Genomic DNA, 17,262 nt, shown 5'->3' on the forward strand with positions numbered 1-17,262 from the left:
GCTTCTTCTAACATTTGTCACCAACCCCCCAATCCTAATTGATCTTTTTATTGTGGTGTTTAATCAAAAGAACTACAGTGTGAGCTTTTTGTTTTCTTCATGTTATAGATTTTTTGGTAAGCGTGTGTATGTGTGTGTTTAATGTGCTTTTTTGAGAATACAAAAATTTGACATTTCATAAAATAAAATGCACCAAACGTCAATGCTACGAAAAGCATAATCCAACAGTTTTTTTTAGAATTTCAGAATGTATTAATTGGGTGTTTTTAGGACCCTTTATTCAATTTATTCAATTTATTTTCTGGAAGGGAGAATAATCCCAGAAATACAGAGTCACTGTTTATTACCAAATTCAAATTTTTCATACTAACAAACCTTGTCTCTCTATCCCAAAGAGGTGATACAAAATGACACAAAATGTACTTTTTTTTTTTTTTAGTTTTCTATACTTTCAAATATTTTCTTTGAAAATGCAGAAGAGTTTAAATAGTAAATGCCTGAAATGAATCCTCAGGTCCCCTAACGAGTCTTTGTTGCAGTTTTTAGTTTTCAAATAATTCTTGAGAACTTTAGAAATGGTGCTCTATGCGTGATCGCAGCAGGGGCTCCTGGGAACACTGTGCTCATCTCAACAGGCGCATGTACACCCCCTGCTGAGAGTCACCGTGACACAGGGTTTGAAGATGTCTAGCTTTTATCTTCTTAAATAGTGTGTTTTAGCTAAAAATTTATAAAATTAGACCAAAACTTGCCGCAAAGGCACCTAATAAAACTTGATTTTAGCATTTGCTCCAGCAGAGCTTAGACCTGTTCCTTGCACTCCATGCTGGATCTGCTTTGTCCTCGTGGTTGGATGGCTCGCAATGACTAATTATCAACAATGATCATTTAGAAGAGCACCCCGGGATGAATTCTTATACTGGTGACACAAGGAAATGATACTGGATTCAGAACAGTTCTGTCAACCTGATGGGCTCTGCAAAAAACTAAACTGGTTTCTGTCTCTGTGTATAAGTCTCTTAGAAGCTGAATCGGAAGGAAGACATTTAATGTATGGCATTAGCATGAGTTTTTATATCTCCATGTAGTTTGTGTGTGTATTGGTCTATGGGGTTAGCGTTCCTGTGCAGGAGTGTATAGGGTAAGCATGTTTGTGTTACTGTAAGGTTTATAGAGTGTGTACGTGTATGGTGTAAACATGAACATATGTGTGTTAGTATTTTGTGGTAGTGTGTGTGTGTGAGTATCAGTGTGTCTGTATGTTGGAGCGTCAGGGTTGAGCCTAGTGTTTGTAGCGGCTTGGCGGGAGAGAGAAGGAACAGAAAAGATGTGTGTTAAAAGTGAGTTTGTGTGTTAGTATGGATACGGGTTAGTTATAGTGGGCCTTTAATAAATACTGCACATATGCCACAGACCCTAGGCTTGCCTCTCATAAGGTGTGCTTATGGGAGGATCTTAAGACAGTGATGGGTGGAGCAATGGGTGGGGTGATGGGAGGGGCTTGGGGCTCAGACATCAAGACTTTTCTGGGCCCCAAGATTTCTGCCCTGATAGTTACCCTCAAACACTCTTGGAGGGAGGGTCCCCAGTGCACATGGGGCAGCCAATCAGTGGCATAAATTGTCCCGCACAGCAGTGATGGGAAGCTGCAGCTTCTCCCTAAGGTAAGTACCTTTCATGTGCATCGGTTCATGGGGTCTCCCAGGGACACTGTGATGTTAAACCTCAGATTATAGACCCCCTTCCTGTGAATTGTACAGAAGAATGAGATACTTATTACTTAGTAAATGAATGAGACCAGTTCCTGCAGCAGTAATTGTTCCCCTAAACGCTCTCATCTTGCCGGTCTGCCACTATAATAAATCCTTGCAGTAATTGTATGACGTTCACATTATTTGTGTGCTTTGTTTTTTGCTCTGTTCATACCATATCCAGAGGCTTTTTAAGCGCAGGAAAGGGTTAAGCCTTTCTGGGAGCCTGTCAGTAGCTGGCACTGAGAGATTTGCTGGTGTCTGACCTTTTCTGGCTCTCTGTATCAGACTTATCATTACTAAGTAACACCCAGCACATGAGACTGTCCAGAGCCGCTCTCACATCCACTGGATCTTATCAGATGTTGCTACTGGAACTTCTGACTTGTTTTCCAGCAATATAACCAGGCTGGCTTCTATCTCAGACTAGATCACTACATCTGGGCATAGTAAATGAATAAAAGCAGCCATTCTAACACTTTAAATTAATTACTTTAGAGAGATTTGAAGCCACCCTGTGTCCTGGATGAAGCACTCAGTAGAAATAAGCCCCTGTGTTTTTATATTGGTGGCAGATCACTTGTGTCCCCAACTCGTTTGAACTCCTCTTGCCGCAATGATAATGACCTTCTGTGATCCCCGCACCCCCATTTGCTTCGCTCTCTCCCGAATCACTCAACACAGTCATTAGGTTTGTGTGCGCAGTCAAGTAAAAGGAAAAAAAAATCAGTGTTCTGGAGTTCATTTTTTGAACGTAATGACTGCCTTTTAGATGGTTTGAAGGGTCTGGTTATTGTCTATGAAAAAAAGCTTAAGTAGATGGTTTGTTCTGCAGACTGCAAAGGTTATCTATTACAAATAAACCCTCTTCATGGATGTAATTTGTAAGAAGACAGACACATCCATATGGCTTATACCGGGTTCTGGATATTCCAGCTCTCTTACCATATATATACTGTGTGTGTATGTATGTATGTAATATTATGTATATATATATCTATATATCTTTTTAATATAATTATATTTTTATTTACAAGTAGTCCCTCTTTGACTTGGCGACTTTGTTGAAACTGAGATACCATAGAGATTTCATTGATTGTAATTTCATTAATGTCCAATAACCTAGTAACTATAACAAACTAAACTCACAATTGCTGCCTAGGAAACTGTATAGTTCATTAATTGCGTCCCTTCAATTCTATTCCGTTCCAGTTATATAAAAATAGCAGCACCCGTTTCCCAGTTAAAACATCCATGCCCCCCTATATATATATACATTGTTCTGAGTGTGTGTGGGAGGGATATTGCGAATAAATTTCACTAAATCCATTATTAACATCGGCATGTTGACTCTTATACCGCTTGTGATATCCTTGCACCATTTCTTCTTAAAGAAATGGTTGTTTTGACTTAAAATGACTTTTGTATTATTATTCTACATCCTGAGTTAGTAAGGGAGTAGCGCCAATTGCACAGTCCTTGGCATGGAAGACCTTGACACTATATGCGACATGCATTAATGTTTATTAACAATACAAGTAATAGCATTCTCTCCTTTTATTTTTACCATCGGCGTTCACGAATGTGTGTTTTCATACAAAAGGATGGCACGGAGAATACAATGACGGCGTAATAACTCTTCTGCATATATGCATTTTATGTTAATAAAGAAAGGTTTAATAATGGAATGCCATCATAGAAACACTATCCATTTTTATATCATAACGTTCCTGAGTTAGAAGATTTTTGTATTGAACGTTTACTAAATGCAAACCTTTCCCAGAAATCACTTTTTTTTTTTTTAAACTTTGTGGTATTTTGCCGTATTAATGATTTTTACAAAAGCAGGTTGTTGCCATCGGACCCGAAAAACAAAAGAAAAACCCAAAACTCTTTTATGCAATCAAATCTTCAATAGGAAGAATAAAGTGATACCAAGTTGAGAATGCCGTTTTGCTTTCGCGGTAGGCTTTTTTTCCCCCGTTTTTTTTTTTTTTTCCAGCAAGATATGGAAAAATAAAGAGCATTTTTTATATATATTTATTTATAATGTATGTTTTAGGATATTCAACAATGCAGACTACAGCAGTGTTGGATGTTTTGTAACATTATCAAAAATAATGCAGGGTCCCTTCTTGTAAATGTATTTTTCGAGCCCAAAAGATACATTGAAGGTTTTTTAAATAAGATGGGGAATCGGACAAGCAATCCCGTATTCGTCAAGTACCCCTTTAACCGCTTCACTGCCTCCAAGGTCACTCGGTTACTAAATATACTATATTATTGTCCCCGGCATCAGATGCTGTCTGTCTCTTGGATTGTATTGATAAAAGTCCATTGCCCTCTTAGTAATGAAAACCTCTTCTTTCTATTCCCGGTATGACAAGCTGTGTTGAAATGCAGGCCCTGCCATTGTATATTTATTCAGGCATCCATCACAATCAGACTCTGGCTTGTGTGTGTGAGGCCATTGTTGTCGTGTTTTCAATGGTTCCTTCCTGTACACCAGACGGTTAAAATAGCACAGGCAGGGGTCAAAAATATCTTAATGGGTTTGGTTCCCAGAGATATCGGTATCCAAAGGAAGAAATTTTCTTCCTGAGCTGATAAGCAAATCCTAGGTGAAGGAAGTGGCCGATTCGCTAAATAGCGGGTCACTTGAAAAGGCTGAAAGTTCTGTGGATTCTGGCAAAACAAATCCACTTTAAAAGCAGCTTGATTGGGCTTAATTCCGTGGAATTTAACAAATGTTAATATTTGTAAGTAATTAATAGTGTATTTTTTCCCGATATAAATTCTCCAAGTTAATGCTGTAAAAATCGTAGTAATTTTGTTTGGTTTTTTTAAGTGTATTTATTTATAAACAAAAAATATATAACAGAATCAGAAGAATAGTCTGAAAATCTGTTGCATATTGTTAAAACATATTGTAACATTGTATTCACTCATCTGCCCCCCCAGGTGACAAACTATTTTGCAGACCTGCATTTAACATATTTACAGATTAAGTGCAATTCTTCAAAGTGCTTTTATTCATTCGTTAAATGTCAAAGTGATCACAAACACTGGCTCAACAATGTTTGACTGTGTTTTTTTGGTTTTTTTTTTACTATATAAATGTTCTTCATGTAAACATCTATTTATAAAATTGTGCGTGTGCGTAATATATATGTGTGTGTGTATATGTATATATTGTATATATTATATTATTGTATATATTATGTATATATTATGTATATAATATAGAGTAGGCAAATCACACAAATATATTCATATATAGATATATATGCAACACACACCTTTAAAGAGCATGTAAATTCAGATTCCGGGGTGCTTCTAAAATGACGGGTTTAACAGAATCTTCAATATTAAGATGCTTTTAGTTAGTATTTGCTGTGCGTGGATTCCTTGTGTGTATAATTTTATATATTTATATATCCGTGTATGTGTGTGTGTGTGTATATATATATAGATATAGATATAGATAATGTGTGTATATATATGTGTGTGTGTGTGTGTGTGTGTATATATATATATATATATATATATAATATATATATATATATATATATATATATATAATATATATATATTTAACCCGATAAGGTTGTGTTTCCTTTAAATGTAGCTCCTCGGCAGGGGAATAAGTTCATTCTTCGTTTTTTGTGTTTGGGTGGAGGTGTTTAAATTGAAATGGGCAGATTCAATTGCAAGCACCTAAATTAGTTTAAAATATTTCATTTCCTGTTTTGTAGACCAAACACAGACTGGGGTATGAAACTTAATATTCTCCCCACATACCCCGGCAGTTAAATTGCTGTCTTCTCTTACCTAACTGCGCTCTGGAACGTTTCTAAACCTTCCCAACCGATCTTAACGTTTGTGTATACATGCGTATAAATAAATACATATTTTCCTTCTTTCTCCGAAATAACGTGTATTTTTGGGATTATTTAAGATGCGCCTTTCCGCTCCTGTAGTTATTGGGTCTATAAGGTGACTGTTAACTAAAGTTAACTCATTGTTCAACTGTTTGGGTGACCGAGGTCTGATTCAAGAGAGTGGGTGCAGTTGATATTTGTTTGGGGGGAGACAATGAAAAATAAAGGACAGAGGCGTGAATAAGTTTTACTTTACAGAAAGGGTAGTAGATCAATAGACCAGCCTCCCATCAGAAGTGGTAATGGCTAATACAGGGAGGGAATTTAAACAGACAAGGGTTAGGCATAAAGCTGTCCTGAATCTAAAAGAAGACCAGAAAATGGTTAGGATTTCAGTCCTTACATCGGGAAAAATAGGCAGACTATACGGGCCGAATGGGTCTGATCTGATGTCAAATTTTTTTATGTAATGCACTCCAATGACAGAAAACTTTTTTTTTTTTCTCTTTCTTTCCTATTTGCGGCCAGTGCCTTTTCCAAACTGTGAAAATATTCCAAAAAATCAATCTAGCAACTGATACAAATTACGTGACGTGTACTAAAGTTATGTTTAGTATTCTCTATCTGGAAAGTGCTTGCTCAGAGAGAACCCTTTGGATTTGCACAACAGAATGCAGAATTACAAGCATCATTCCTAGTACTGTCACACACCCAAACCATTCCCAGAAATAATTTAATCGAGTACAGCTGTGCCTTATTTATACTTTCTGCTGGGAACACTTGTCATGTGATACAAAAGTAGGAAACTCATAGGTTGTTGCCATCAGGGGCGGATCCCCAACTTTAAAATATAAAGTCACCCACAAAAAAAATAATTTTGGCAAGAAATTTGTAAACTGCAGCCTGCCTGTGCCTCCTCTGCGTTATTTTCTTGATGAAAAACGCCAGGAAAACTGCCACTGCATTCTCCTGCGTTTTGGCGTTTTTTTTTCTGGAGTTTTTTCTGGCGTTTTAGCCTTTCTGTGGAAATTGCTTTTTTGACCTTAGGCAGTTTTTCCAGCGTTTACACGTTAGAATTGTCACCCAGCTAAAAGGGATTAGGATAAATGGCGAGTATCTGCCCCCTCCTGATGTCATTTCCTTGGTAGAGTTCTACTTAAACGCCCCGGCGGACCCTTTTGTCTTTTCTGTGGTTTGTAAGGCCTGCTTTATTCCGAATGTCTGCTCCTCTAGGAAGATTGGCCCCAAATGATGGTGCAAATGGTTTGCTGTTGCTTTTGGCACGCAGGATCCAGTTGATGCGTCGCGTATGTTTGTTTGTAATGGCATGTTTGTTCCAAATGGTGTAAAATTCAATATGAACCAGTCCAGGACTTTGTTTTGTGTGAAACTGTTTGTTTCCAGCCTATTTCTCGTAGGACACACAGATACTGGGTCCATCCTCTGCATTGTAACTGTGGAAAAAAACGCCATAAAAAACGCCAAGGCAAAACCCACATAGCTTTTTCATGGCGTTTTTTCTCTCCCATAGACTTCTATTGGAGAAAAACGCCAAGATTTCCTTGCAAAAAACGCCAGAGTGTCAACATGCTGCGATTTTGAAAAACGCCACAGAGCCCAAAAAAGCAGAAAAACGCCAAAGAGGACTGAAAAACGGCAAACAGAAAAATGCCAAGTGGATATGGCATTGTGCGATTTCCTATTAAAGAACAGCTAACATCTGGCCGCAGCGTTTTTTCACTAAAAAAACACCGTGTGGCTGAATTGGCATTATTATGGGCGTTTTTGCAACAACAAAAAAACAAGTGGAAACCTAGCCTAACGCTTATAACATTCACTCGCTCGCTCGCTCATTCATTCATTATTCAACCTTATTTTTTCCTGCCTTGTCTCAGAACTTCTAAGTGACCTTCATCCAGAAATCCACCCATTTTATAGAATTCCTCACGTGTATAGAGGTTAACTTCATTATTTTCTTTTGTTTCCTTTGTCATCTTATTTTTATCTCCCATGGTCACATTTCAGGAAGCCTCCCCACCCCAGGCATATGAAACAGTCCTCTGTATTAGTACAGAATCTAAGTATTCTTAAATCCTATACTTTCCCACGTGGGTTCTCTTATCATAGCCTTGGGCATCTAGCAAGTTTTGGACCCTGGTATTTCTTTACTTCCTACCATTCAATACTTCGCATTGTTGAGAGTGTCTCAGTGTTTATCCATCCTATGGCTGTGATGCTGAAAATTGTTGAAAGACGTTAAGGCAACCATTTATCACATTATGTCAGAAAACCCATTGTGGAAATGTCCTGTAAATTAAATGAGGCTTAGATTTAATGAGGCTGCAAGGACACACGGCTTCTTAAAACAATCATAAATAAAGTTTCTATAGCAATGTCATTTGGGAGAGGGCAGATACACCTGTGTGTTTAAAGTATTCAGCACTCATCTGAGGCGTGAAGTCTTTGGATAACTTTATCCTAAAAATGTATCTGCATAGACCACCATAGTCCACCAAGTATGTAGCTGTTGGGGCACAAAGTAGCTGGTGCTTCACCGATGCCAAAAATCCCAAATTAGAGACTACAACATGCCATGCCATGAGAAAAGGGCTGTATGTGTCTGATCTATCAGAAAAATAATGCTTAAAACGTATCTTTTATCCCCATTTTTAATAAGATTTTTGTACTTTTAAAACAATACTCCATTGTCTCAAATACATCTTCTCGGCTTTCCCCCCAATCTTTTATCCTTTTTTTGCTTCTCCATCAGAGTTTTAGAATTAATCTATAATCCACATTCTTACACCAATTATTTATTATTATTATTATTATTTTAGCAACCCCTAACTAAGGTATCCCCCAAACATGCGCCTCTTCCTGTACATTTTGCTTGTATGGGAACAGAGACGATCTCTTCGCCGGAATGTAAAGCTAACCAAGGCTGTTTTCTTTACATAATGCAGAAATTAAAAGAAAAACTCTTTGTTGTTTGTCGTAATTTATTGCTCATAACCTTGGCCCAAGCATCAATGTCAAGTCCAAGAGAAGAATAGCCTTGTGCGATATATCACCGGTTGGGTTTCTTCTATGTTGACTAATTCCTGGAGCTCCTTGACACCTTCTGCTTTGTCAGACTTAAACCGCGTGGCTCCTGCAGCCCTTTTCTGCTCGGTACTGCAAATAAACAGAAAAAAAAAAAAAACAAAGCCGTATTTTCTGTCCGCTGTCATCCGGCTGCGGTCCTGGCCGGCCGAGAAGAAAGCAATGTCTATTAGCATGCTTCCCCTCATTCTTTCTGACAGCTTGATCAATTAGCCCTGCTCTTTCGCCGACCTCTCTGTACCATTGTGACAAACAGGGCACCGATACACAAATCATTTTTTTTTTTTGGCTGTGTTTAAAGGCTGTGCTTTAAATGTATCAGATCCAGCGGGTTTCTTTGTAGAATCTTTTGCAGATGTTTGATTCTTAACACAAAAAAAATAAAAAAAAATGTCAAATCGTCTTGTCCCGGATGAGATAAAGAACTATGTGCGGGGAAGGCTTTATCTATTTATAAACTGCAGATCCTTCTTAATCCCCCCCGCTGCTTGCTTTTGGACTCGGGCTGTACACATATGACGTTGTGTTGTGATTTTTGTTTGCATGACCTCGCCATGAATCCAGTAATCATTTGGAATCCTCCTCCATTATCATAGACCGAGCCTGCATTCTAAAACATTTTAATTCTGAGGCTTATCTGTATGCCGAGGGTAGCCGACAGGTAGATGTCAACAACTCTCATAATTCTTTAACAACAAAGGGTTACCGTTGAGATTTCCGGGGGAAACGAGGGCAGCCTAACTGCATCTCAAAGAAAAGCCTGGTTTCCACAGAAACCCCAATCAGAGAAAGGTAACCAAACGAATATCCCCTCGTTAACCCAAAAGAGCATCCATAACCGGCTGAGGGTAGCGACTAATGTCAGTTACTTCTACTAACTGTTCTCGTGGCACATAGACGTCATCCTCTCGAAACATAAACGCTATATGTGTATTTGGCAATTCGCCATTAAAAATGTGTATTTTTGGCCTTGTAATGAAAATTAAGAACAATATAAGAAGTATAGTTTTTTTCCCACCGAGGTTAAGCGGTTTTTATTAGGTTGATGCTGCTAGTCTGGCTATAGGGTCCATGTATTTTATATAGCTATATATTTAATATATAAATATTAGACTTTATTATGTGTGTGTATTTATATATATATATATATATATATATATATATATATATACACATATGATACAAAATTGATCACAAGTTTGTTAAAGCTGGACATGAAGGGTTGCCAGTTTTCAGCCGAGGATTATTTGTGTACGGAGGACGCAAGGAGAGGATTATGAGCTACGGCAACTAACTCTGAGATACTGGGATGGTTCGGGCAAAGTACAGGTTTATTAATACCAGGAGACAAGGAGCCTATGACAACTTTATGCTCCAATCTGTGCATAAAAATGTATTTTTGATATCCATAATTACATAGCAGTTACATTATTCTGGCTATGACATGCACACGAAAATATGTAGCCAAGATACGCGTGGTGGATTAGCTCTGTTATTTGTTGACAGTTCCCTTAATGTTTCTACAAAAAAGAAAATATTGTTTTGTATTAGAGCTTAAGCGGTAGACGCCACCAATGTTTAGTGTGTATGTATGTGTGTGTGTGTATATATATATATATATATTATATTCACTACCATTCAACAGTTTGGTGTCATTTAGAAATGCCCTTGTTTTTGAAAGCTAATTTTGTCCATTAAAATAACATGAAGTGGGTGAGAAATCCAGCTCAAGACAGTGTTAATGTTGTAAATGACTATTGTAGCTGTAAAATGACTGATTAATAATGGAATATCTTCATAGGCGTACGCGGCCCTTTATCACTCCCATCACTCCTGTGTTCCGATGGCACGTTGTGTTCGCTAATCCAAGTTTAAAAGGCTAATTGATCGTTAGAAAGCCCCTTTTGCAATTACGTTACAGCTAGATGACCCCAAACCTTTGAACAGTAGTGTGTGTGTGTGTGTGTGTGTGTGTGTGTGTGTGTGTGTGTGTATGTATGTATGTGTAATCAACATTGACTTGTCCCCATGAAATAAGTGTTTTTCAGCCATTACGTTTAATATCTCGCGGGGCTAAGCACATGGTTCATATGTAAATAATCGCAGATCAATATACAAAGCGCACGACTGAGTGGTCTATGCCCCTTCGGAATATATGTTGGAAATGTGCCGTTATCGGTCAGCCGTTATTTAATTATGTCGGTGCCAGACTCATTGTGATCCTTGCTATTGCCTTTCATTGCGTGATTACAAAAAGCAGATTTTAATAACCTTGAATAAAGTAGAAAATTGTTTTTCTGTGTTCCGATCGTGAGCTGCACAGAATAAAACCGTCTGTCTTTTTTAACTGTGTCACCCAAAATTGAACATCAAAGGACCTGCTTGTAGAGATACGATGGTAATCAGAAATAAAATATGAAGTTTAATATAATTTATTAACGTTCACAAGTATGATCTTCCTTAAGATTGTTAAACTTAACTTTTTATTTCCTCTGGGATAACTAATTACTTTGTTAAATACTCATGTTCATACCTGGAAACTTTGGGTTTGACCTGGAGTCTTCGTGTGAAGCTCTGCTTCCCCTGGGTCTCCTCTTAGTCTCTTCAGGGCAGTTTGGCCACACCCAATTCCTACACACGTTCCGCCTACTTCACGCCCACTTTACAACTGTTCCCCACCCACTTCCCTCCAAATAAAGACTGTCGCCCCCAGATACGGGCAATATCTCTAGAAGATGGGGTGCTCCGGGACACTTGGTGAGCAGCAGACCAGAAAGAGTGTCCCCCACCAACTGAATTGTATGTTGCCAGAAAGTGTTTACTGCCACATGTGATAGTTCTATAAAATGTTATTCCATGTTAAATAAGTATATAAGAGGGTTTAAGTATCAGAAAGTAGTGTGGCCCCCTATACTTGATGCTAAAATATTTTTCCTGTCAAATTTTCCTTGCATTCTCCTTTTTTCTTTACTTCAATCATTTTTGACTTGAAAGCCAACACACAGAGCCTTACATTTTTAGTAATTGTGAGTAAAACCATATTATGTATGTGTGCATCGAGCAAACTATATATATAAATACCTTCTCCAGTAAAAACAATCTGACTTCTCTTGGTATATTTACACAGGTTGGCGTACAAATTCGTATAATGGTCTTTAGGACAATCACTAGATTATTTGGGTGTGGGAAGATCCAGTATTCCCGACTTTGGGAGATGTTCTCCCCATTTCTGCACGGTTATCCCATGCTATACTTCTTACAGATTGTTTTTCTTCTTTAATCTTTTTTTCTCAATATAATAAGAAAAAAAAAAAAACGTTCCTATATTGCAACAAAGGGCCAATGAATGGTGTGCCTTCCCCAGCATAACCCCCTGCCGTGGGGGACGCAACAGAGGGATTAAGCAGCGTTATTCCTTTTATTTGGCGTGGTTTTTAGGGGAATGAGAAAGGGAAGTAGCCCCATATCCAAAGAATCCATTTCTTATAATTGAAAGGTGAGGAAGACAAAGACCCTTTCGGTTGCCGCTTCAAAATGGCAGACATTATAACACTTGTGATTAAATCAAGATGACACCTATATCTTCCCAGTCTCATCTGCTTCCTCGCTTAATACCACAATGTCTGCTAGAGATTCATTCACAGAGAATGGCGTAAGCTGCTCTCACAATCTGCATTTTCCCAGTTTCCCAGTACTACAAACATTCTAAGTTCTTTGAGTTACTGGTTTTCGTAGTTCTGTATAGTAAGCATTGTCTATCTTGGAAAGCATTGCTGGCCCCTTTAGTGCTTAAACCTGTTCAGTAAATCTTTTAGACATTTTTTGGTAATACTGAACACGACAACCTGACACACACGTGTTATGTGTGATTTCTTGTATTTTAACCTGTACTGATAATGGTATGGTCCAAAACTATGAAATCATGAGTTTGGGCAGTCGAGGGGGTCTGTTTAAAGACATTAAGAGGTGACAGGAAGAAATGGTCTCTCTGAGTATTGAGTCTGGCATAGTGATGACAAATCCTACGTCTGCAGAGATATCGAGCTGTCTCTGGTGTCATGGGGGGGAACGGGGAGCTTTAGATTTACCAAGACAGCCCTGTGACACATGAATGACAGGCTTGTGATTTGAAAAGTTGCCATTAATACCATTTTGACTGTGGCAGCGTTTAGGATTCATTGAAAAAGAAGAACATGAAATAAAAGGTGCCGCCGTCCGCACGAAGGCTTTGGTATTGTGGAGCATTTGGTAAGCTCTGCAGCAAAGCCTGACGATGCTTTGATTAATATGTCAGAATTTACACAGGAAAATAACAAAACTTCTTAAAATGTGCGTTGTATGCGTGTTTATAAGATGTGTCCTGCTCTCTGTCTTTGACCTTCTTTGTTGGTTATTTTGAGTTCTATATCTATTAGCTAATCTAAGATCTCATAAAAGTTATCAAACTACCCAAACATTGTTTATAAAGATAGTAATAATTGATGCCAAATCATTTTTTTTAATTTGTAATACCGTATTTGCTCGATTATAAGACGACCCTGATTATAAGACGACCCCCCAAAATCTGAATATTAACTTAGGAAAAAAGAAAAAGCCTGAATATAAGACGACCCTAAAGGAAAAAAGTTTTACCAGTAAATGTTAATTCATGTAAACTATTTTTTTTAATAAAAGCTATGATTGAGAAAAATATTTTTTTTGTTTTTATTTCTTGTATTTTCCAGCCTGTCCCCCAGTTACGCACATCTGCCCCCAGGCTTGCCACACCAATATGGCACTGTGGCCCATGATATGCCTTTTAACCCTCTATATGCCACTGTGCCCCATGGTATGCCTTTTGACCCCCTATATGCCACTCTGCCTCCAGAAATGCCTTATACCCCTATATCCCATTCTGGCATTTAGGGGGTTAAAATGCATATTATGGGGCAGAGTGGCATATAGGGAGGTATAAGGCATTTCAGGAGGCAGAGTGGCATTAAGGGAGTTAAAAGGCATTGTACAGAGCACTCTGCCTCCAGAAATGCCTTATACCCCTATATGCCACTCTGGCATTTAGGGGGTTAAAAGGCATATTATGGGGCAGAGTGGCATATAGGGAGGTATAAGGCATTTCAGGAGGCAGAGTGCTCTATTAAATGCCCCCTTAACGCCACTCCAGAAATGCCCTATGCCCCCATTTAACTAACACACACACACACACACACACTCTCTCCCCCCCCCCTCCCCTCTCCTCTCCTCTCTCCCCTCTCTCCCCTCTCAGCCCTCTCTTACCGGTGCTTCCAGCCGGGGCAGCGGGTTGACGTCGCCTTCTGCTGCAGCCGGAAGGAGGTGGAGTTGGCAGCGGGGGTTTGTATGCGTCCGTCGCGTATACTTTCCCCGGCTGTCAGAGATCAGAGATCTCTGACAGTCGGGGAAGGTCTACGCGACGGACGCAGACAACCCCCGCTGCTAGCCACACCTCCTTCCGGCTGCAGCGGACGTTGTCTACGCGGATCGCGTAGACGTCAACCCGCTGCCCCGGCAATACAGCAGGAAGCACCGGTAAGTGTGTATGATGGGGGGGGGGGGGGGGTGAGACAGGAGGATCCAGGTCCCCTGCAGCGGTGCGGGGGATCTGGATCTTAGTCTCCTAATCAGACTCTATTTGAGGTCTGATTAGAAGACGACCCCGATTAGAAGACGAGGGGTATTTTTCAGAGCATTTGCTCTGAAAAAAACCTCGTCTTATAATCGAGCAAATACGGTAATTCAAATTGTCCTATGCCCAGAAGCTTTTCACTCTAAAAATTAAATTTCTAGAGGCCAAATTATTATTGATATGTAATATATGATATATGTGGAGGTTACACAGCTCTGTACATCTTTGGGTCCTGTTCTTACTATCATAAAGGGAATCCATGTATTTCTTTGGTTCAGCGTTTCCTAGACTTTCATAAAGGATAATTGCCATTTTGAACAGAATTTGAAGAGAAAAAGTTTTGAAGTCTCCCCAAACAGAACGCTGGTGCCATCGCTCATTGGGACATGTGAACGGTGCAGCAGGAACAATTATGATACCATTAATAACGCCACTAACTCATGTTGCCAGTAAATGATACAATAAGATCAGAGACATTTCCATGCGTGGTACACAAACCCACTTTAACTGGGGGTGCTACGTACCCAGAGGCGTATCTACCGAAAATAGCGCATATGGCAAGCACTGAAATTGCGCCCCTGTCCAAATATCTAATCCCTCTCCCTCTCTTATCACTCCCTAACCCCTCTCCCCCTTTGTAGTTCTCACCTTGAGGTCCAGCGACGGGAGCACGAGGCTTCTGCCCGCTGCTTCACTGCTGAGCGCCTTAATATGATGTCATATTTCGGCGCTCAGCACCGAAGCAGCGGGCACCAGCGAGCGGCTTTTAAACGCTGTCTTTTTTTTTTTTTTGATGCGGGGGTTGCTCTGCGCCCCTCTCTCTCCTCCGCATCAAAAAAACAAAGACAGCGTTTAAAAGCCACTCGCTGGTGCCGGCACCGGGACGGAGGCAGAGGCCTCGTGGAGGAGAATGAGGGACGCCGAGCGGTTGCTAGGCGCCCCTCTCTCTCCTCCGCATCAAAAAAAAAATAAAAAGACGGCGTTTGAAAGCCGCTCACTGGCGCCTATGGCAGGAGCCATAGGTGCCATACCCTAGATACTCTGTACGTACCCATCAGAAAACACACAGGGAGTACAAGCTTATATTGTTCTGTTGAGAGGTAAAGCCATAACGTGCTATCATGAAGATACTCGCGCAGCTCTGGAAAATGTCCTCACCTATGGATATTAGTGATATATAAGAATAATCCTGATTCTTCAATCCTTGCCAGATTACAGTTTGCACTAGAGCGTAAATTCCCGTAACTAACGTGCTCTGTGCTAGACATCTGGCAACCCTGTCTTTCGATAATTCAATATCATCCCACCCAGACCCTTCAACTTTTTTTTTTTAATAAGAATTCTGAAAAAATGGATATAGTTGAATTAGCCCAATAGAAATATGGAATCTTTAATAAAAATGAATACTTTTTATTGGAACAACATAGAAAAGGTGTAAAGTTAGAGGGCTTTTCTTCAGGTGGAGGTCCCAAACGTTTATGGAACTTTACATCCTTTTCAGTGCTGGTCCAATGAAAGGGCTCAACATCAACTCCAGACTTGAAGTCATTCAGGAAACTCTTGTATGTGGCTAACGCCGTCTTAAGCTTTGGTTTCTGCTGTTGAACCGTTGTTCCACCATTACATGTTTTGTTAGACAAAACGTCCAAGAATTGGTATAAATAAACCAGGGCCGCACAAGTCCAGTCCTTGAGGACAGTAAACTGGCCACTGCTCGAGTGGTTATGTTTTCTTATATTTCTATTGGAATCGTAACTAGTTAACACTGTTAAAATTAATTTGGGAATGTTTAATGTATTCTAAGACACTGTTTAAATATTATTTGCACCACTGGTATATTTTAAGGTAATTTCATAAAATGTAATGTCTTGTAACAAATGATATATAATTACTGCGCTAAGCAGAAATATTGTCAAAACTATGTTTCGAAGGCACGAGGTACCAAAAATGTTTACTTATCTACTTAAATCTGCTCTACCTGCGCTGATGAAAGTAACATCACAACAGCATTAGGAACATTGTCCCTGTTACCACGGAATGTCCAAGCTACCTGAGAAGCTACGTCATTCCATTCGTATTCGTGATTTTGGCCAATGACACATGATGGGGACGCTGATTGGTTAAAAGGTTGTGTTCCCTGTCTGCAATAGCAGTAGAAAGACCTTTAAAGGTTTTTGTAGATTTTTGGTGATTAAAACTGTTGGGATTAAAAACAAAAAACCACCCGGATTGCATATTGCTAGTAAATTGTCTTCTTATAACCCAGCTTTTTTATATAGAATGCCATCAGCTGTATAGCAGCGTTCCTCATGGAATATTTCTGTTTTATTCGATTTATGGTGATCTTGGTCAAATCCAAACATTGGGACCACTTAAGCCAACCATTGGATAATACGAACATTGTCTTAAATCTTGTGCATTACTATGCATTATACATGGCCAGATGGATCCCTCCTGCATTTTTGAAGCTCACCTGGGTTGACCCTTAATAACTGCGTTTTAAGTGCCCAACTTTCCTCTCAATGCCCTCTTTAGTGAATAAGCCCCAATGTCTCTTTCCAGCCCAGCGAGCTATTCCATTATAGGTTAGCTAATCCTTGCTTGAGATGTAATCATTTGTTTCTAAAGTGGCAATCTATTATTCCTCTCCGCAGAGAACAATGAGGTTACAACAAGGTGACAAATTACTAAGTAATGATATAATACTGAGAGAGATTTTGTTCTTCTTTCCAAAAGGACACCGTGGTTTAATGGATGGGGATTTAATCTTCCCAGAGGTCAGTCTTTACTTGACAAGTGGAACCTCATCCCAGAGGGCATCGATATACTAATGACTCACGGACCTCCGCTCGGTAAGTGAAACGCGCAGTCATCGCACGGCGTAACC

The 17,262-nt window shown here is 39.4% G+C and overlaps 1 protein-coding gene across 1 annotated transcript in view; it reads left to right on the top strand.

Annotated features, from left to right (window-relative positions):
• The window catches only part of LOC149277646 (metallophosphoesterase MPPED2), a 47,803-nt gene that overhangs the window by 25,386 nt on the left and 5,155 nt on the right, over positions 1-17,262 (top strand). The window contains exon 4 of the mRNA XM_089502640.1: positions 17,112-17,227. Coding sequence (XP_089358766.1) covers positions 17,112-17,227 — 116 coding nt within the window. The remainder of the gene's footprint in view (positions 1-17,111; positions 17,228-17,262) is intronic.

This window comes from Sceloporus occidentalis, unplaced genomic scaffold, assembly GCF_023333645.1.
Source record: "Sceloporus occidentalis isolate IW3139 unplaced genomic scaffold, rSceOcc1.0.p SCAF_207, whole genome shotgun sequence".
Taxonomy (NCBI): Eukaryota; Metazoa; Chordata; class Lepidosauria; order Squamata; family Phrynosomatidae; genus Sceloporus; species Sceloporus occidentalis.